This window comes from Ammospiza nelsoni, chromosome 16 (genome assembly GCF_027579445.1).
Source record: "Ammospiza nelsoni isolate bAmmNel1 chromosome 16, bAmmNel1.pri, whole genome shotgun sequence".
Taxonomy (NCBI): domain Eukaryota; kingdom Metazoa; phylum Chordata; class Aves; order Passeriformes; family Passerellidae; genus Ammospiza; species Ammospiza nelsoni.
Genome location: NC_080648.1, coordinates 3,849,418 through 3,871,839, shown reverse-complemented (window position 1 = coordinate 3,871,839; position 22,422 = coordinate 3,849,418). Strand labels below are relative to the sequence as shown.

Below are 22,422 nucleotides of genomic sequence, written 5' to 3'. Positions count from 1 at the left end.
ACTAATCCTACATCCTAAACTCACTTCCAAACTCCACCTGTCCCCACCTTAGGTGTCCTGCCTCCCTCTAGAGCAAGCAGAGGGACTGACCTTGCCTGTGAACACACAGGGAAATGAGGGACAACTTCAGTGACAACGTGTTTCAAACCCTGCTCCTGGTACGTGCGCTGATGCCAGCCATGGAATGAGGGAACAGCACCCTCATCCAAAGTAGAATCTGCTCCAGGCTGATGCACAGAGAGTTATTCTTGAGGCTTCCCCTCTCCAAAGCAAACAGGAGCATTCCTTATTTCCCCCTGGTTAGTTAAAAAGCCCACCACACATTCCTGGGCACTGGCCTACCCCAGGCAAATCATGTGATGAGAACTTCTGTGCCATAAAACCCTGGAAGAAATTGCTCCAACTTGGGAACAGCCTAACAATTGCTACCTTCTGGATGAGCATTTTGTGGCCTGCAAAGAGCACCACGAATCTCAAGAGACCTGTTTTCACATCGTTAAAGCCACCCACAGAATTGGCCTCCACGCTGAGGGTTTCAGTGAAGAATGAAGGGGAGTTGGAGCACGTTGGAGGCTGGGACCACACCGAGCAGGTCCATCCCAGCCATACCTGCCCCAGGCTGCAGCGCTTCTCCCCAGCCACACCTCACCTGCCAAAATCTCTGTTCCCACAGGGGAAGAAAACATTGCTGTGGCAACTGTCAGAGCCGACTCATCACAGGGGGGGCACCGCCACTCTGCCTCAGGGCTGCAGCAAAGCCATTTTAAAGCTCCCAGAAAAAGCAGATTAGAGAAATGGAAGCTGCAGCACGAGCAGGACTGTGCTCAGGCAACACAGTCAGTGCTCACCTTAAGGCATTTCAGTGCAGTCACTGTGTAACTTCACCAGCTTTGCAAACATCACCTGAGGCTTTAAACATGGAGCACAGCAGTGTTTGAGAGCACAGTGTTCCTTCCTCCACCAGGAAGGAGAGCAAAGACATTTTCTGCATGGGATAAGGAAATTTGACATGGTGTTTTATGGCTTGCATGAAGGATTTCTGAATTAGAAATCAAGCCTTTAGGTACAGCTCTCTTGATTATATTTTCTACTCTAGGCAGCCAGAGAAGAAACCAACCAACCCTTTATCTCAGCAGCAGTAAACTTTCAGTCTCCCACAGGCATGTGAAAGAATTGCCTGGGAAACAAGCACACAGCTATGCTGTGGTCAGAGTTTCAAACCAAAATCCAATTCCCCCAGAAAGCTGCAGGTTGCTGTTGCCCTTTTCCCGAAGGAGCTAAATTCAGTGGCACACAGCAGACGGAGCTGCCCAGCAGAGCCTCCCCCTTATTTGTTATTTTTAGCAATTTAGTCTGACAACGCCTGACAACTAAACAAGCTGAATATAGCAGGAGAGAAGGGGACTATCAGATATTATCAGAGAAAGCACACAGTGATAATCACTTTCTCCACCCCTAATGAAGAATCAATTTTCCATGTCTTTATAACATCATAGAGTTTGTTCTTTTTAAAATGCCACATTTAAAAACAGAATCCATCTAGGGCTACAATGGAAACGGATAACATTTCCTGAAACAAAGCATTGTTCCACCCCTCACATATCATGTTTCCTTAAAAACAAGGGAAAAAAAACATTACTTGGTTTTTCTCCTAATACTGCACAAACATTGCTGAGCTAAAAAGAGTCTGTGCTCATCCCTTTAGAATGCTTTCAAAATAGATTTAACACATACCCCTTGTACCGTGAAACACAACAAGAATTTGATAGTATCAGGACTGGAAAAATCCAATCCTGCTAAGCAGGACGTGTCCCATGCCAGTGTGTGAGGGAGCTGATGGCACCAATCTCTGGAGGTTTGGGTAAACCCCACTGGCACAGCCTGCCAGCAGGCACAGCCACTGTGCCAGCAAGCCTGGGCAGTGTGTTTGGATTCCAAAGGATTAGATACAAGTTGTGAAGCTCAGAGAGCCACACAGGTGCATATGGAGTTGGCAGGCTGAAAACATTGGGGCTGTTCAGCCTGGAGTCGAGGAAACATCATAGCACCTTCCAGGACCTGAAGGGGCCTACAGGGAAGCTAGAGAGATACTCTCCAACAGGAACTGGAGTGACAGGACAAGGAACAATGGGTTCAAACTGAAAGAGAGGAAATTTAGAGGGGAAATTAGAAATTAGAAAGAAATTCTTTACTAATTGAGGATGGTGAAGCCCTGGCACAGGTAGCCCAGAAAAGCTGTGGCTACTTTATACCTGGAGAGACCTGGTCTAGTGGAAGGTGTCCCTGCCCATGGCAGAGATCTTTAAAGTCATCCAAACCTTTCAACAAAAACCATTCTGTGATTATACATACATACATTATATATATATATATATATATGTACACACACACATATACACTTAGATATATTAACATCCACACACAGCTTTAACAAGGAGAGTAAAGCTACCTTTGGTTTTCTTCAGGGAACTAACTGCATCAGCCACACCCAGACCCCTTGGTGCTTTCAGAACACAGCTCACCAAGCATAATGTGTGTCCCAGCCAAGCTTTATTTTCCCAGCCCTTCACAAGGACAGGTATGGCTGTCCTTGCTGCAAGGAAGCCCAAACCAGCAGCATCCCATCAATTTTATGATGCTGCCTGGAAAACCTGGAAAATTACAATGCACTGCTTTTAACAGTGGAGAAACCCATGAGAGAGAAGCAAGGGAATGACTGCAATCATGTACTGCAGTGGAGAGTGTCAGAGGGAGAAGAGAGACAAAACTCCTCACAGTTTTCAAAGTTCACTGGCAGTTGTGAATGCCAGCAAAACCAGCTCACACCTCTGAAGCAAATTAAAGACACATTTTCAGGAACAGGCAGCTGGAGATCTCCTTGCTATGCAGCTGGATGGATTTCCAGAAGAGCTCAGCAGTGAACCCAGCCCTCCTCTGCAAACAGCACCAAGGTAGAGGGGAGAGCATTTCTCAGATCCAGGAATGTATCAAAAAATACACATTTCACAGTAATGTCATCATAGCAAAGCACAATTGCCTCGAGCTCAGCTATGTGAGTAATGAGATCAGCCACACCATAGGGTACTGGGGGATTACTCTGACCAGCCTGATTCAGCTGTGCCAAGTGAGAAATGTGAGTAAGTCACAAGGTAGTTAACAACGTAAAATATAAACCTAAGCTTTAAAACCCTTGCAGTTTTAATAATGAATGGAGAGATGTTTAACCTTTCTTGGTTGGATATTTATTTTACAACGATGTGGTGGAAGTACAAGGTCACAAAGTTTCACATTCTTTCCTGCTTGGGTCACAACTTGTTTTCAGGACAGCAAAATCCCCTGCTCCTGTGATAAGTGCTCTCTGAGTGTGACCCAGGTATTTCCCCTGAAATCTCAGTTTCCAGCAGTTGTCAGCCTAAGTGCTTGTCCTCTTCCATGGGGAATCCCAGGCCTAAGGAAAACCCTCTTCACAAAACTGCCACAGCCAGCTGGAAGGAGATCACTTAAAAGATGGACTTGAATGTTTACTTAACACAAACTGTTGAAAGTGTTGGCATTCTGAGCCCTACTACTCATGATTGAAAAGAAAAACCAACTCATGTGGCAACCACCTTTCCACTCCAACCACCTTTTGAGACAGTCTCAGTCAGTTTTGAGACTATTGCTGGAAACTTCAACTCAATGACCATAACCAGAGATTCAGCAACGAAGCAGAAAAACACATTTGTGAAGCAGCCAGTTTCTGAGGCTTGGTGTAAGAACAGCAAAGTTATAATTTGTGGGAAATTCCACCCATTCTGCTGAACTCAGTGATCGGGAAGTTCAGGAGGTAAGATAATTCCCCACCAGGAACAGGAAGAAACCCAGATGGCACAGCTGAAGGGCACAGTAGCCAAGAAGCTGACCACAGCTGGCAGCAAGGAACCCCTTGTTTATAAACAGTTTATAAACAGGCTGCCAGCCACATTCCACCTGCTCCCAAACCCAGAGGTGCTGCCAGCCACATTCCACCTGCTCCCAAACCCAGAGGTGCTGCCATGAAGTCCTCCAGGATGATCCCCTGGCATCTGGGATGACTCCAAAGGAGCAAGGATACCACTGCTTTTACCACATAACCATACAAATGTCTGTGCCTTGCCTGCACACCCCCTTAGACACACAGCCTGTCCACAGAGCACTTGTCTGGCCTGTGCAGAAAGAGTTCTCATGGGCAGAAACATAAATCCCCTTAGAGTCTGGCAGAGACAACACTCCAGGCAATACAACATCTGGGGATGGGCTTGCTCCACAGCTTCTCAGGCAGGCTGAGTCTAAATAAGGGATTAAAAAAAATACAGACTCAACTTCTGCTTTAGTGTAAGTAGGAGACAACAGAGACAGAACTGCACAGGTCTGAGTGGGTTTGAACACAGGCTTCCTATTCCTGCTTGGGACTACTTATTTGGTCTCCACTTCACTTTCTCCAAAACAATAACAGATGGGAAAAGCATCTTGGCACAAACTTGGTCTTTGCTTTCTCTGTCATTCCTCAAAGACCAAGAAACAGGGAGTTGTATTAATGATATTTGGGGAGAATTATAAAAAACCACACACTAATAGCCTTGGAAAAGTACATTTTGCACTTCTTCTCAGCAGAGCTGTAAGCTGCAGACGCAGCCACGAGCAGATAGTCAGGATTCAGCAGATAGGCTGGTTGAACACTGCAGCTTGCGCAGACACTGCTTTTTGTTTCCTAGATATCCTTCTGTGCCTTGAATACTCCAACCAGATAAACACAAGAACACAGAAGTGCTCTGATCACGCTGTCAAAACATCTCCCCACAGATCTGCTCCTCAACAGCAGCCCCAAGCAGATGCTTAAGGGCAGAGAGTAAGGACAGGGCAGGCTATATGGTACTTCCTCCTCATAGTTTCCCACCCTCCAGACATTTTTAGCTCAGGGACTTCCTGAGCAGGATGCCATTTCTACATATTTGGTAATTCTCAATGGATTTCTCTTCCATGAATTTGTGCAATTGTTCTGAGCCAGTGTAACCTCTAAATACCCACAGCACTGGCGAAATTTTACATCACTTATCTGCTGCAAATAACCACACAAACATCCTTTTGCTTGTTTTAGACCTTGCTCTTACTAATCTCATCTGAATGCCTCTCTTCCAATTTTCATACCAGGGCACAGAGGCAACAATCAATCCCTACTGGTTTGTAGATCTAGGAAAGGAACCAAGTGCCTTGAGTGACTTGTTACTGTGTACAATCTCTGTTACAAGTACAACAATCTCTGTTACACCTACAACAATCTCTGTTACAGAGAGGTAATGCTCTCTGTAACAATCCTTCAGCACCAAAAGTAGCAGGTAAAAACAAGAGATGTAGCAAAGAGTATCTGTAGACCTTTAATGTTTTGCTTTCATCATCATTTGCCAAAAACTTACCTCTAACTCCTTAATTTTCTCTTCAGCTATTCTCTGTTTTTCTAAGAGCTGATTGTGAATCACTCCTTTAGGCTGAAGAATAAACCTACAAGTGAAAAAGAAGAGACAGAAAAAGTTGGGTGCTTTTTACATCAGGGTTCACCAGCTGTGCACCAAGTCAAAGAGCCACCCCTGCTAAGTGTTCATCCTCATTCCCATGTTCTGCACAGAGACAGGAGAAATTGCTCTGACAGCTCCTGGCCCCAAAGGCTCACCAGCCTCACCCATGCTCTGGGAGGATGAACATGGACACACAGAGATCGCCCCCTATCATTCAGTGTCCTTGAATGATCTGGAAGTGATTCTGGCACACAGCCAGCAAGGGGAGTCTGTCAGCACCTTCCCTTCACAGGGATTAAAATCAATGGATGGCACAGAGTCAAGGAAGACTCTTGACAGGCAAGAGCTGTTTATTAAGGGTTTAGTGCTCACAAGGTAAACAAACCCACACAATAAAACCAAAGCCTTCCACAGGGAAAGGCTGAGGGAGTTGGGGTTCTACAACCTGGAGAAGAGCAGGCTCCAGGGGGACCTTACTGCAGCTTTTCAATGTAGAAAAGGGGCTGACATGAAAGACAGAGAGAGGCATTTAGCAGGGTCTGTCATGCCAGGCAATGGTTTTAAACTGCAACAGGCCAGGTTAGATTGGACATTGAGGAGAAATGTTTCAGACTGAGGATGGTGAGGTGCTGGCACAGGCTGCCCAGAGAAGCTGTGGCTGCCCCATCCCTGGAAGTGTCCAGGTTGGACCCAGCTTGGAGCAACCTTGGACAGTGGAAGGGCAGGCAGGAGGTGGGACTGGATGGTCTGTGAAGAACCTTTCCAACCCACCCTGCTGTGATTTGACAAAGCAGAGACAGTGCTCCCAGCAGACCCCACTTCTCAAGCCTTGACTTTAACCCAACCCCTCACTGGTCTCCAAATTTCTACACTTTCCCCAACCAAAGGGTTTTTCTGTGAGGTGGAAAGTGGCTGCTTTTAACTGAAGTTGCGGCCACTGGTTTCCACTTGTTCTGGTTTCAATTGCCAAAGGGATTTGAAAGATGCATCCATAACATCTGAGTCCTGCCTGCCAACAAGCAGAAAGGTGCCTCAGAGAAGCCTCTGAAGGAGCACCAAACATTCAAAGCAGCTCTCCAGCACGTGGCACTGGCATCCCACAAAGAGGTAAAGGACAACTAAGTTCAAACAAATTTTAGGAACCCTTCATGGTTGTTTTTCATCCTTCCAGACATAAAGAATGTACAAGCTGCAGATTCACCCCCTTCCCTACTTAGAAAGTCCCCCAGGGGATTTAGAAGGAGCCTCCATGGGTCATACCAACGAGGTCAAGGTCTCCTCTAGCACCAACTAGGGTCAATGTCTTCCTGCCAGGTGACAGCAGCTCAGGCTCCAACAGTTAAAATGAGCAGCTTTAGACAGGGCACAATCAGAGTGCATTCCCCGTCTGCTACAGAAAAACCTGAAATCAGTTTGCAGAGTCATCTCCCACGACAAATGACATTTTTGAAGGGTTTGCTCAGTGCCTGGTAAACACAAACATGGATCTGCCACTTGGCTGGAAACCCAGTGCCCTCTCCAGTAACCCAGCCAAAAGGAAAAGTACCTGCCACACACATTCCTGAAATGCATGGGAGGAAAACTGTGGATAATTATAATAGGTTTCCAATTAAAACTCTCTTTGGGGTTGCTATTAACTGAACACAGAAGTGCCTCCTTCTCCTCCCACTTCTTTCCCTGTTCTGCTTCGCCTCCTCTTCTCCACAGGAACTTCCTCTACATCTTTTATGTTGCAATTTTCTCAAATCTCTCTAATTTTTTCCCCAGTCTTGGCTCATGCTTATTGCTGGCATCATCTTTGCTCTCTGTCTGCTCCTGTTCTTACCAACACAGCTCACTCAGACTCCTTTTATCCCCTTAATCCCCCTTTCCCAATGGGAGGTGTCCCCACCATTCACTTGCACACAGTGGTGATGGTTTGGGCATACAGCAGACTGCTGAAATAACAACACAGGTATTTTGTGAAAATCAAGTTCAAGAAAATCCTTCTAGGAAAGAAGTTATTTTCATTGCTGGATCCAGCCAGAGAAAAGACACTTTTCAGGACCACCAGCAAACACATCATTCTGATGCTCTTACCTCAGACATACAATACCAGAATAAAAATCATTAGCCTTCACATACAACCCCTGTAAACTCAAATTTTGCCTTGTTTCTGCAGTGGCTGCCATTAGTGAATACCAAAGCTGCAAGATGCCTTCTGTACACAAAGCCATGAGTCCCTTCCCACGTCACTGCTTCCCTGAGCCTGCCTGTGTATGTGAACGTTTCCTGAATTATTTCCTTTTTTTGTGGAGGCAGCAAAGAAGAATACAATCCCTTCTCATTTGCTTCCCCAAATTGTACAGGAAGATTGATCATTTTGGTTTCCCTGACGTCCCTGGTCTAAAAAACAAAGTTCAAAAGCAGCACAGCTTGAGCAATTTTCCCCATGCTGCAGCTGGGAATGTCCCTGCTGGGTGACAGGCACTGGGCGATCCCGGCTGGCTCACAACTGCTGCAGGCACCAAAACCTCCAACAAACAACTGCCTGACTTCACTTTTATTCTGCAAATGTCAACAGCAGTCATCAGGGAAAATATCCTCCTTCCCACCCTCCTGCAATGCTCTGGCAGACATGGGGCAGCAAATTAAAACTGGATGGCTGAAATTAGCACTGACGAGACTTCTGCAGGCAGCTGGGCACAAACACAACCACCCTGCTTTTGCCTGCTGTAAAACAGTGGGATGGAACCTGGGTCTGTTCACACAGTTGCTCAGAAGCAGGTCAGATGTCCCTGAGCTGGGCAGCAGCATCCTGCAGGTCTTCACCAGTGCTGCTCAAAGCCAGTTGAGTTCCCTGATGCAAGACCACGGAGCTTTCAGCCCCAAGAGCACAGGTGCCACCCTGGAAGATGCCAAAGGCCAGGTCTTTGAAAGCTGAACTGTAAATCCACACCCACAGTTAGCTGTTCAAATCTGTAGCTATGCTTTCCAACACAAGCAGGACTCAAAAATACATCAGTTTTTTAGCATCTAGTTTGGGATACACATATTGTGGAGATCTTGGCCAAAGTTTTTACCTAAGGAAATAATGTGGTTTATGGCAGCACTTGGAAAAAGCAGAAGTTTGTTCTGCTCATTAGGTAAGAAGTGCTGCAGGGCATTTGTAATAAACCAGAATTTAAATTTAATCTAAATTTCATTTTTCCAATTACCCTAAGTAACACATCAACTTGATGATTTTTAGGTTTTTCCCTCACCAAGCTGGAGAAACAAGGCAGTGCCATTCTGCTGCCTGGTATCAGTTAGATGTAGTTATTTTATGTACAGATTTCCAAGCTCATCAAAGAGGTATGGTACATTCTGACAACTTAATTCTTCCCTGAGTGAGTTTATGACTGAGCCTTTCAAACACATGAAGTTAATTCTGTGCCTGGAGGTTCAGCACCAGCTGAGAGCTGACCCCATATGAGAGTCACTGAGCTGAGGAGCCCCTTTCTGCTCAGTGGTGCAGAGCCCAGCAGGAGACACAGCAATACTGACCCAAGAGCTGCTTCCACAGCTCTGCTGGAGTTCATGGGAGGCTCCAAGCCCCCAGAGTTTGTGTGCTGGACTGGGATGGAGTTTAAGCACTGCTAATCCACAAGACAAGCAGCAAACCGAGTCTTCCCCCAGATACGAGAGATTTTTTTGTATCCTCCTGCTCTCAGTGAAGCGTCACAGCACACACTCCCAGACCTGTCAAACATGACACCCACACTATCAACCATGAAACAGTGATTCAGCACCACAGGGGCAATGACAAAGCTTAGTAACAATCACCTCTTCACACAGGAACTTCTTCACTGTTGCTAAATTAACACAAAAAATATCTGGGTCAGAATGGACAAGTTCACCTCATCTCACCTGGCCACCCATTTCGAAGAGAACAGCCAGTAAAAATAGAACAGGACTTGCTAATAATGGTAAAAACTCTAAACAAACCAAAGAAAATCAGAAATGAAAGTTGCAGAGGATGGGGTCCCTGAGGACAGCAGTGCTCAGCCAAACCTGGGCTCCAACAAGAACAGCTCCATGGAGCAGAGCCAAGTGGATGCCAATGGACTGCACCTACAGGCTTGGCTCCCAGTGACTGCTGGTTCTCAAGTGCAATATGGGAACAGAAATAGAGCACAAGTGAAATGAAAGAGAAACCTCACTCTAAATATTCCCACTTGTTTCTATTTTCCTCCCCTTGCAAGCTCCATACCAGAATTTTGTTTCCCTAAGGCAGAGCAAGTGGTTTATATACACTCTCTGAGGCTCACTGCTAGTTTCTTTCTGAAGGGATCTCTTACCCCTTTACAATTCTAATTTTCTATTATAATTTTCATTTGATCAGTGTCTATATTGCACTCCCTGATGCTCTGGCCCAAAAGTGCTTCAGACTCTTGTGAGGTCAGCAGAGCTGCCCACTTCATCATCTGTCTGCTCCTTTGTGTCACACATACACACCCACAAACTGATGATGGCCCAGTGTAAGTAATTCCATAACTCAGCCTGTTTGCACCAAAATGTGCTGTTTACTTGACTTTGAGACATAATATTGGATTCTGAAAGATTTGCCTCTTAATGAATGAGGTTATGGAGATGTTTGTTCAGCACATGCCACTCTTCATTATGACATACAAGTCATTAAAGTTATTAAAGGTGGAGTCACAGTGATGCTCATAGTTCAGGTTTTCCATGAAGAATCCCTACTTTCAATTACTTGCAACTGCAACAAACTTCAGCCTTTACAGCTGGAGCTTTCAGTGGCAGGCAGCTGGGCATGAGCAGCCTCTCCTCTGCCCTTGGAGTCAGGAAATGTGGTCCCAGTGTTTCTCCTGCCTGCCTTGCCTGTGCAAGAGGCTGTTTGTGTTCCAGTATTCAAACCAGGAGGGAAGGAGCCCCACAACAGGCCACAGGACCCCCACACAAACAGTCTGCAAAGAAGCTCTTCCCACTTGGCTCCATGTAGATCTCTGCAGCTCTCTGCCTAATTCCAGACAGAGACAATTTTACAGGTATATATGTCCAGTGTTATTTTGCCAGAATAATGATGAATGGCACATCTGTAAGTCCATTCACCTGGCTCCCAGCTCACACAAAGAACCACTGTAACTTTACCCACATGGTTCTCATTCCACTTGGGAAACTCTCTACAAAAACTGAAAAGAAAACAAACAACTTTGTGCAAAGCCCTAACATTATTTTAACATGTTTACTGTAGTTCTAAACAACCTAACATGTTGTGGTATATCACAGCAGTGTTTACATGAAATGTCCTGCCCCTTGAAACCAAGTGCTCGCCTTAGACCACTCTGTGAGAAAAGTTTGGCTAAGCCCAGTGATGCATTTATCTATTTAAAGACGCTTTTTAATTCTGAACTTGCACTGCTGCTCAAGCTTTGAGCAGACTCAGCAGGGGATTACTGCATTTTAAGTACTGTTCAAAGCCAATGGAAGAAAGGCTTCCAAGGAGCTGATCCCAAGCAATCTAGCTTGATTGAACCAAAACCAGCTGTGCAGAACTGCCAGCACCCAGTAGTCCTCTTCTACTCTCCCAGGATTTGCTGGTGCTTCTGTATATGATTCTCTATGCAATTCATACCAGGCACAGTTTATACCCCTCCAAATTCCAGTTTTAGTCACCATAGATGAATTACCCAGTTCCAAACAAGACAAGGAAGCAATATTAAAAAAAAAAAAAAGAAAAATCATCACTAATTATAGCTTATGCTGCCACCCTTCATGTCTAAAGGTTTCACATTTTTTCAGCCTGATTTTGAATCTCCCATCAACAGATCATATGCCTTAACTAGAACTGGTTCAGAACAGATGGAGTTTGAACAGATGAGTTGAAGCTTTTCCTATGTTTGCATTTATTTTAGTGGTCAGTCGTCTCACTGGGTCACCTCGATATAGCTGACCCCAACTATTCCCCCCAAATACCTTAAAGCAAAACAAATCCCACAGCTTATGTGGGAGGATTATACATGAATACATTCCAAGGAGCAGCAGTTTATAGCTCACATGACATTTTGCTGCTGCCCTCACAGAGGTGGATGAGCACCAGGAGCTGTTTGGGCAGGAGACATCCCCAGTGAGCAGCACAACCTGTGCAGAGCCAGCCTGACACACCAGAGCATGCAGAGCTCAGGATTAGCAGTGCTGGATATCAGCCAAACCTCATCTTATGTAGGCCCCAACAAGGGTAACTTTTACTCAGATGAACATTTGTAAGCCATAAACCTATTTACTCTAAGGAGCTAAAGGATTTGAAGAAAGAATTCCACGCTGTTGGCTTCCCCAAAGCTCAGCAGGGCTGGCCTGACGCGCCCAGCCCCACCGAGGGGTTTGGGCTGCACTTCAGGCCATGTTTACATTGAGCTTTCACTTTTTTGGGGGGCATCTCTCAATAGCTCCAGCATATTACATTACCTCGAGCCAAGATAGTAACACAGCTTGCAAACAGCAGTTTCTGCATTGCCAGACACTTAACTAGATGGTAGATTTATACCATTGTTCATGTTGGGTTCTTTAAAAAAAGACATCAGGAATATACCTCTAAGTGTGTATTAAATATAGCACAAACCAAAAAAAGAAAATAGTACTGTGGTCTGCTTTTAATGAACATCATAAATTCTTTTTCAAGGCTCAACTGACATAAATGGAATTTAAAAAAAAAAGCAAGCAAATGCCTCCTCTCTATCATACAGGAATTCATAACATTTGAGATTAAATCCACATGGGAAAACACTGCAAGAACAACAGCACTTCATGCAATTGAAATCCCCTTGAGTGGTTCTGCCTCACTATATTCCTGATTTAGTGGTTTTGTCTTCTAGTTTTGTTTTTATACAATTTGTTAGTATGTAGCACTGATGAGCAGTGGCTTATTTAAGCCAAGGGAATGACTACAACATGCCAACCACACATGCACCTCAAATAGATTTTTGCAGTCTGGATTGTACCAGAAAGAAGCAGAAAACAGAAAAATTTTTCCAATAATAGGAAGTCAAGATCCATTTCTAAAATCTGCTCTATTTTCAAGAAATCCCTATGGAAGAATGCTTAACATACAAAAAAAAAAAAATATCTACAACACCACACGGATATGCACCAAGGAAAACATAAACAAGCAAACGCTGGTGTAAGCACCCTGGTGAATAATCCTAAAGGCATTTCTATTTTATTTTTTTTCTTATTGATAAATATTCTGTGATCAAAAAGGTGAACTTTGCAGCAGCAAATGAAGTGACATGAAGATACTGTTATACTCTGACAGAAAAACTTATGCCCTTCTTAGCAGCAGACCCTCCCTAAGACCCTGTACAGAGAAACTGGCAAAATCAGGATCCATCTTTTTTGATTCCATCCCCAGTTGCAAGAGGGGAAAAGAAAAAAAATAGAAAAAATATTTCTGCCTTGTCTGGGAGGAAACCTTTGAAATGCAAAGTGAGGAGGAAGACTCAGCTTGTGGGTAAATAGCACAGTCTTGGCTTCTGCACATCCCAAATCCTGCTACAACAAAGCATCAAAGCACTACAGAAAACTTCACAGCAGTGGACACAAAGATAACTGAGCCAAAAGCACTCAAGCACAACACTAATAGACAGATATTTCTGGACTCTGGAGTTAAATTAGCTAGCACTAAAACAACCACACTGCTGTGTCCTAATCAGCAAGAACAAACTTCTATTTTTTTTTATTTTGCTAAATTGGCCAAAACATTCCGTTAATTCAGCAAATAGTTTTCGAGAAAACAAAGTAAGAATTCAAGACAGAAATTGTCTTGCATTTGGTTCAAGATTTGATGCAGCACTTTGGTTCTTGCATCTCTGAATTAAACTTGTGTAAAATGGAGTTCTCATGCCATGGGATTGGTTTCTTCATATTTAATTCAGTCTTTTAATTCAGGGGTCATGAATGAGCCTCCCCTTCTTTCAGGCTTTGAACAGGTGGCAAGGCCAGCATGTTCAGACTGAGATTTGTCATTTGTTTTAAGGCTGTTCCACCTAAAATTTATATCTTATGCTGACATTCACATCCCAGCTCAGGGACTGACTAGGCACCTCCCTGTGAGAGCTGAGGGCCCTCAGTACCTTGTCACACCCTGTCCTTCTGGCTGAATATCCACTGACTGCACACCTGGAAGGGCATTTCCAAGAAAGACAGAAATACAGCAGGGACCCTTTTTTTGGGCCAGTGATCTGGCCATTCTTCTCTGCTGCAGGAAAGTCACATCCTCTGCGCTAAACCTAAAAGGCCTGTGTTCTGAAAGAAGTGCTCTAGAATTCATTATTTCTCCAGGGACTCTCACCCTTGATTCTAACATTTTCTTCAGGAAATGGGAAAGAAGTTTCAAAATACAGTACTTTAAATCCACTAAATATTAAAATTAATGGAAGCTCCTTGCTGTTTCAGAATACCAGAGTGACATTTTAAGTGCTTGGAAAACTTCAGAAATCATCACTCATGTTCCATAATGGTTTTGTAAAGTCATTTGGCACAGCAAGTCACAAAAGCAGGAGCAGTGTCAGCTCTCAGAACACTGAATATTTGTCTAGCCTATATCCAAACAGAACTCTGAGCCACTGAAGCAAGAGATGGGCTGTATTTGCAAGGGATCTCACCTTCCCTCTCTCTAGAGGCAGGGACAAAGCCAAGGTTCATTACTACAGCCCTCAATGCACAGGAGCCCAAGCTGCAAACCTGCCCTGAGTGAGCAGGATTCCTGAAGGCTCTGGCATTTCCATGAGAGCACATTGCCTCTGGCTCACAGCACATCAAACACCCTCTTCTAGCAACAAGGGCAGCCTGCAGGAGCACTCAGCCTCCCTTCTGACCCTTATTCTTCTCAGTTTAGATTTCACCTCAAGTTTACTCAGGTAGCTCCTTCCTCTGTGTTGTCTAGGTAACAGGTAGAGAAAAATTCAGGGATAAAGAAAAGAATGGAACAGACTTGTGGGAACATCATAGTCCTAAGTCCCAACAGAAAAACGTTCCTAAAGAGTTAAATGTCACCAGGCAAGGGAGACAAGCAAGAGGAAAAGCTGTATTGCTAATCTCCTATCAGAACACCCACGCAGTAGGTGGGGGACTATAACCAACAGATTTATTTCCAGTAGGGATAAGTAAAGGACTTATTTGTATTTTAAATTAGCTATTACTTTTATTTTAAGACTCTTGCTTCTACTCCTCATGTATTTCACAAACACTGACTTATCAGAGTGTCCAAGTTCTCTGCCTAAAGCTGATTCTTTAAAGAAGTGCAGCTGTTTCCTAGAATGGGGCAGATAGACATCTTGCACACAAGCCATGGAAATCTTTTCTTCTCTGACGTTTCAGTCTTGCATGGAGAAATTATGTAGAGCAGCAGGGCAGAAGAGCTATAACTGGCCCAAGATATCCAGGAGATTACAAATGAGCAGCCCTGGGCAGCAGGAATAAGATCAAGAACGAAGCGGGGGCAGGGCACTGGGGAAGGAATGTGTTTGGAAATGAGATGTCAGTTGGAAAAGGAGCCTGTGCCCAAGAGAACAAGCTCCCCTTCTGAGCTGGAACCAAATCCAGGAGTCCAGATTGCCAGTATCTCATTACTGCCAGCAGTAACCACAGTCCATGGACCAGCTCTGCTCCTCTCACCCTCCCAATTAACCAGGAAGGGGATGACAAGCTCCTGCCCCTTACTTCACAGACCAAGTCACAGGCAGCAGCACAGAAAATTACTGCATCACCCCTGCATGCATCATTCTCATTTTTGCTTTCCATGACAGCTCTCTAAAAAGAGCTTGCAAACTTCTAGTCCCACTCACACCTAACAACACTGTGAAAATCATTGTTCAGGCTGCAACAAAAGTGAGTAGTTCAAAATCAGGAAAAACTTGAAATAAAAACCAGCTGTGGGATGGAAAACCTTTTGGCTTACGCCGATATAGCCTTTGATTCCTCATGTACCAGCTCCCAACAGCTCATTCAATGTGCAGCAGCAGCAGCAGTCAAGCAGCTGGACACAAATTTTGTTTTCTTCACAGCTCAGTGCCTGATTGAACTTCTCCACATATCACACTTACTGTGGAAAATAAATCCTCCCTTTTCCAATAGCTACATGGAGGAACTTTAGGTTTATAAACCACAAATTCGCCAGAAAGCAACACCCAAAGCTGCTGCCTGGGACTGGTGTCAGCACCTGTCAGCCCCTCGGCAGCCAGGCTCCATCGCCCAGCCTGCACCGAGCCTTCCCCACAGAGCCATGGAGGAGCCACTCAGATTTCACACACCAGCCTATAGTTAGCAGCTGAACCATCAAGGTTAAGCCTTGGGTGTCCTTCAGCTCTTTGTGAGATTTTTGACATGTGAGCAGGAAGCACAGGGCAGCTGCAGTGTTCAGTGCTGGCAGAATCGAACACCTCACACACACACACAATCACCTCACACAAACACCTCACACACACACAAACACCTCACACACACAAACACCTCACACACACAAACACCTCACACACACACAAACACCTCACACACACAAACACCTCACACACACAAACACCTCACACACACACAAACACCTCACACACACACAAACACCTCACACACACAAACACCTCACACACACAAACACCTCACACACACACAAACACCTCACACACACACAAACACCTCACACACACAAACACCTCACACACACAAACACCTCACACACACAAACACCTCACACACAAACACCTCACACACACACAAACACCTCACACACACACAAACACCTCACACACACAAACACCTCACACACACAAACACCTCACACACACACAAACACCTCACACACACACAAACACCTCACACACACAAACACCTCACACACACAAACACCTCACACACACAAACACCTCACACACAAACACCTCACACACACACAAACACCTCACACACACACAAACACCTCACACACACAAACACCTCACACACACACAAACACCTCACACACACACAAACACCTCACACACACAAACACCTCACACACACACACACACCTCACACACACACAAAAACACCTCACACACACAATCACCTCACACACACAATCACCTCACACACACACAAACACCTCACACACACAAACACCTCACACACACACAAACACCTCACACACACACACCTCACACACACACACACAAAAACACCTCACACACACACAAACACCTCACACACACACGTCACACACAAACACCTCACACACACAAGCACCTCAAACACACACAAACACCTCACACACACCTCACACACAAAAACACCTCACACACACACAAACACCTCACACACACACAAACACCTCACACAAACACCTCACACACACACACACAATCACCTCACACACACACAAAAAACACCTCACACACACACAAACACCTCACACACACACAAAAACACCTCACACACACACAAAAACACCTCACACACACACACACACAAACACCTCACACACACAAACAGTGGAAATGCAGCTCCTGCAGCTTCACCCAGTGATGTGCAGCAGGGACTGCTGCCTTTGAGGGCTCAGGAAAGAGCTTACAGTGACTGATCATGTCTCATTTTCAAACAAAACCATGAATCACCATAAAAGCAACAATGCATTTAAACCCAAGAAATCATCAAGTATATTTAATTCTCTCTCAGGTTCCACATGCATATGGTTCAGCCACCAAAATTCTGAACCACTCTTTGAAAAAATTTTTAAATTCAAAATCATGTTATTACAGCTGTCCCATAAAATACTGTAATGGTACAAAGTCATTTTATAGGGACAGCTGTGATAATATATTATGCTTGCAGAAAATCTTGAGCCAAAAGTTGTGCTACAGTATTTGCTTGATTTATACTTATATTTTCTCTTTTAAGGGTTCTCCCATTAGCTGTACAAGTAAACTGATGATAAAGCAATATCAAACCAAAATTGACTGTCTATTTTGGCACGGCATGAAAATCTGCAGCACTCTCCTCACTGTGCCCCACACCAAGTGCCAGACATTTTTCTCCTGTAAATAAGGATCTTGTCCAGGTTATGGGCTAGAAGAATGTAAAGGGAAAGGTCTGAAATATTCAGACAGAATTCTGAAGCTTAAACTTTCAACATAGTTCTCAAAGCAACACGATGATATCAGTTCACAAATAGCTTGAGCAGAAGTCCAGCACAGTGGTAGCTGTCTCAGGCTACGTAACAGGCCCTTCAAAAGAGTATGAAGTAACAGAACTGAAATGTATTTGGCAAGATGCCAGCACCCAGATGAGCTCCCAGCCTCACAGATATGTACAGTGCACAGCAATTCATCAGCTCATACTATGTGGCACTGACATTTCTTCTGTCAGAGCAAAAATAGCTTTAGCAAAAGTAAATTGAGCCCCACGTGTGGAGCCCAGTAAGGCCTCGCCTCGGTTTGTTACACAAACTGCAATACTCCCAAAAGAACCCCAAATCAAACTCAAGTTGAGGAACAACAAATGAAACTTTGACATTCATCAGCAGTGAAGGCAAAGCTTTCTGGGAAGGAAGGAGATTCAGGATAGGGGTTCAGAAAATAAAACCCACACAACTGCTTTCCAAGTAATGCAGAAGGAAGTACCAAAGCAGGCAGGCTTCCTCCCAGGATGCAGCACATCACCACAGTTTCTCAAGCCTTCAAATTCTACGAAGACCTGGAGTATCTTGTCCTACAGAAGGGTACATGCTAGCCCTTTGCATACAGCCCATCCACCCAAGCTGGAGGAAAAACACAGAAACCCCATCAGATGCCAGATTCTAAGTATGGGTCTGAGGGAAGAAAAAAGGAAATTAAAAGAAAAAGTTAAGCACAGGAATAGAAGCACAAAGCTTACTTCAAGAATTTAGTTATTCAAGCAGAAGAACCCTGATAATCAGAGTTAACAGTGACTCAAACCTCCACCCTTCCTGGGTAACTGAAACCCTTTAGAGCTCCAGTATTTCCATGCTGGACTACGTAAATGAAATTAGGACATCACAAATATGCCTTTGGTGGCCAAACTCATGTCCACACAGGACGTCTGCTAGTCCACTTCACAGAACATGGCTTCTATGTCCAGAAGAACCACAGTGACCACCTCCTTTGGTCTCCAGCGGTACACAAATTGCCAGACTGCTTTTGGATTTAAACTCCTGTTCAAGGGTTGCTTTAGCCTGTTTTGCCAAAAGCCCAAATTTCAGCAATAAATTCTCTGCTAGAGGTGGAGTGGGCTTCAGGAAGTTCCTCATGTACTTGGTGCAAGCTGTCTGCACTAGGAAGTGACACAAATCACACCAGTGCATCACTGCCAGTTGGCAGGGCAGCTTCAGCCCCACAGCCAGGACAGGCAGAGCTCACAGGAACACCCTGTCAAGCTTAGCAGGGGAAAAAAAAGGAAAAAAAAAAGAATGAATGAACAGCATTCAGCAGAAGAGCACTCCCTTAATTTGTATTTGCATAGCCACTAATACAAGAAAGGCCATGAAGAGTTCAGTTTTTAAACAATATCACAATGTAAATATTTCCCTGCTGGCGCCTCTGCCATCCCCCAGGAGCCGGAGCTGCCAGCCCTGCCTCACACCTGTCTGGTCAGGAAAGCGAAGGAAGAGAGGGCTCCCCACAGGACTGGGGCTCCTGCACACAGCAAGGGTAAGTGGTTCAGCACATCAAGAAGGTGTCTCACTCCCAAGGAGGAGGCAGAAGCAGAAAGCAGACAATGCACTTCAGACTGTGATGAAATAACATCTGCTCCCCACCTGATTCACAGACAGGATCATTTAACCATAAAGATCAACACTCTCACATTCTTAAGTACCTTGAGGGACTTCTCCCATCCAAAGGCACTCTAGACTTTCAAATTCTGAAAAAGCTTTAGAGAAACATGTTGACTCCAGAATTATCTTTTATTCTTCACCTGTCTGCTCTGTGAAGAACCCAAACAGAAAAAAAAGCCTTTTGAGACATCTCATGACTACTCTAAACACATGTGTTTGCTACATCTACAGCCTGCCCAGGTCAATCAGTCCCCTCTTGCAAGAGACTAGACTCTGTCTCTTTTTGATGTCACCAGCACCCCCACCAAACCCAACAGAAACATTTAATCTACCTGGAAAAGTTTATTTAGTGGGAACCTTGCCACTCTGAACAGCTCCATTAGCCTGGGTACAACTCCCCTGAAAACTCTCAAAATGCAAAGCACACACCATTCCTGCCTTCCCATCCTGCCACCTCCCTACAGCTTGATCTGGAGATTGTGTGGGCTGAGGGATCAGGGCACTGGAAGGCTGACCTGGCTCACAGCTTGGTCCTGTGATCAGCCACTCTGACACGAAGAAGGTGGGGTAAACAGGGCAGGGAGGAGGTTGATACAATCTCCCCTGTTGGCAGCAGTCTGAGCAGATCCCAGTATTTCACAAACCACATCCCGAGTTGGGCAGTCATCACTGTTACCCAACTCACATGAGACAAAATCCTCTTTCTCAAATCAGAAATGCAGATATCTAATGTGACATTTGTCAAGCAAGCACGTGTTTCAGATTTGAAACCACTTTATTTGGTGAAACCTCTCTGTATAAAAACCACTTTATAGGGTCTTCTACCAGAGGTTGCTGAAATCCCACCAAAGTGCATTGCAGAAATCAATCAGAACACCTCAGCCTGGTTTAAGGTGTTTCTTTTGACAGCCATCCAACACACAGAAGCACATCTTTAAGGATGCACTGGGACTACTCATACAAGCTTTATGTTCACTTCCAAAGGTTTGAAAAAAATCCAAGCAATGACATTAGATCCATTCCCTGGCATGACACTGCAAAGGACATTTCTGTAAAACATCTGTGCCAGCAAAGCCCTGAGCACAGAAGCTATGCACAGGGGCTTTTCAAGGAGTTTGACATAAACAACACTGGAAATGACTGATGCTAGGCAGACCTGTGAGGGCCTTCCCACAAATGCCATTTGGCATTACAGCATTCTGCTAGTTGAAATTACAAACCCCCCTGAGGTGGCAGAGGACAGCATTGACGCCAGGAGCTGAGCCAGCAAGCAAAACCACACAAATCCAATATAATTTGTAACAGCCCTTCATAAAGGCAGCCAGCACCTAACCCCAAGAGGTAAAGGAATAAGCCTTGCTGCATTTGCAGGCAGATTGCTGAAATTAAAAATGGAAGACAATGAGAAAAAGGTAACAAGTGACGTGCTGGCAGAAAGTTAACATGCTCTTTGTGGAGAGCCTCCTGCCCAGGGCAGCAGCCTGGAGGCTTCACAGAGCCTCAGGCTGGAGGACTCCGAATCACAGAATCAATCAGGTTGTAAAACACCCCTGAGGTCACTGAGTGCAACCTATGACCAACACCATCTTGTCAACTAGATCATGGAATAAGTGCCATGTCCATTCTTTCCTTAAACACCTCCAGGGCTGGTGAGTTCACCACCTCCCTGGGCATCCCCTTCCAATATTTAATCACCTTTTCTCTGAAGAAATTCTTCCTAATGACCTACCTAAACCTCCCCTGGTGCAGTTTAAGCCTATGTCCTCTCATCACTTGCTGTCTGGGAGAAGAGCTGACCACCACTACACTCCACTCTGCAGTCAGGAAGTTGAAGAAAACAAGAAGGCTCCTCTCGAGTCTCTTCTTCGCCAGGCTGAGTTATCACAGCTCTTTCAGCCAGTCCTTGTGCTCCAACCCCTTCTCTACCTGCGTTATCCTTCTCCGGACATGCTGCAGACTTTCACTGTCCTTCCTGAATCCAGGGGCCCCTCTCCCGGTGGCGTCCCCGGCCCCGGCCGATACTCACATCCGCCCCACGCCCTCGTACATGCGGGTCTCGTCCACCAGCATCATCACCTCCGTGTCGGTGAGGTGCGCGTGCTTCTTGGTCTTGGTGAGCTGCTCGATCTGCAGGTCGGCCAGCTTCACCTTCTGCTGCGTGTCCATCACCTTGGCCTGCAGCTCCGTGAAGGCCTGCCCAGGGGAGAGCGCCGGGGTGAGGAGCGCCGGGGGCACAACGGGCCCTGGGCTGGGGGGACCGGCCGGCGGAGCCGGGACACGGAGGGGGACACGGAGAAGGACGCACAGTGGGCAGGACACACAGTGGAAGGGTGGGACACAAGGAGGGAGCGCATATGAAAGAGAAACACGCGGGCGGGGGTCTCAAACCTTCTTCAGCTCCAGATCCACGGGCGCTGCCATCTTGTCCGCGTAAAGCGCATGAGCGGAGGGGCGGGGGCAGTCAGGGCTCCACCCGCGGGCGGGACGCGCTGTGGAACCGGGGCTGGCACCGGGACCGGCACCGGCCGGGCTGGGGCTACTGTGGGACCGGCCCCGGCACCGGCCGGGCTGGGGCTGCTGTGGGACCAGCGCCGGCCCCGAGCGGGCTGGGGACTGCTGTGGCACCGGCACCAGCCGGGCTGGGGGCTCCCGTGAGGGCTCCTCGCTCCGCCCTGCGGTGCCCTCCGGGGCCGCCTGCACCGGTGGGGCTGTGGGCCCGAGACCAGCTCGTCGGGCCGGCCCCGCGTAGGTGTGCCCGGCCCGGGGGTTGGAGAAGGCCTGGAGCAGCCAGAGGGGGAGAACCATCCCTGCCTAAGGAGCTGGAAAGGACCTTAGAGATCATCTCCTCCCAAGTCCCCCCTACCCCGGGCAGGGACACCTTCCACTATCCCAGGTTGCTCCAAGTGCCACCCAACCCTGCCTTGGACAGTCCCAGGGATGGGGCAGCCACAGCTTCTCTGGGCAACCTGTTGCCATCCCTCACAATAAAGAATTTCCTCCATATATCTAACCTAAAATTACCTTATTTCAATTTGTGCCTATTACTTCTTCTCCCATCACTACAGTTCCTGGTGAGGAGTCCCTCTCTGGCTTCCT

At 46.0% G+C, this 22,422-nt stretch overlaps 1 protein-coding gene across 1 annotated transcript in view; it reads right to left on the bottom strand.

Annotated features, from left to right (window-relative positions):
• Positions 1–21,765, bottom strand: part of PFDN1 (prefoldin subunit 1) — a 31,875-nt gene extending 10,110 nt beyond the window's left edge. Inside the window, exons 1-3 of the mRNA XM_059483750.1 lie at positions 21,715–21,765; positions 21,353–21,519; positions 5,433–5,517 (exon numbers count right to left, since the gene is read on the bottom strand). Of these exons, the coding sequence (XP_059339733.1) occupies positions 5,433–5,517; positions 21,353–21,519; positions 21,715–21,747 (285 nt within the window). The 5' untranslated portion in view covers positions 21,748–21,765. The remainder of the gene's footprint in view (positions 1–5,432; positions 5,518–21,352; positions 21,520–21,714) is intronic.
• Positions 21,766–22,422: the final 657 nt, after the last annotated feature.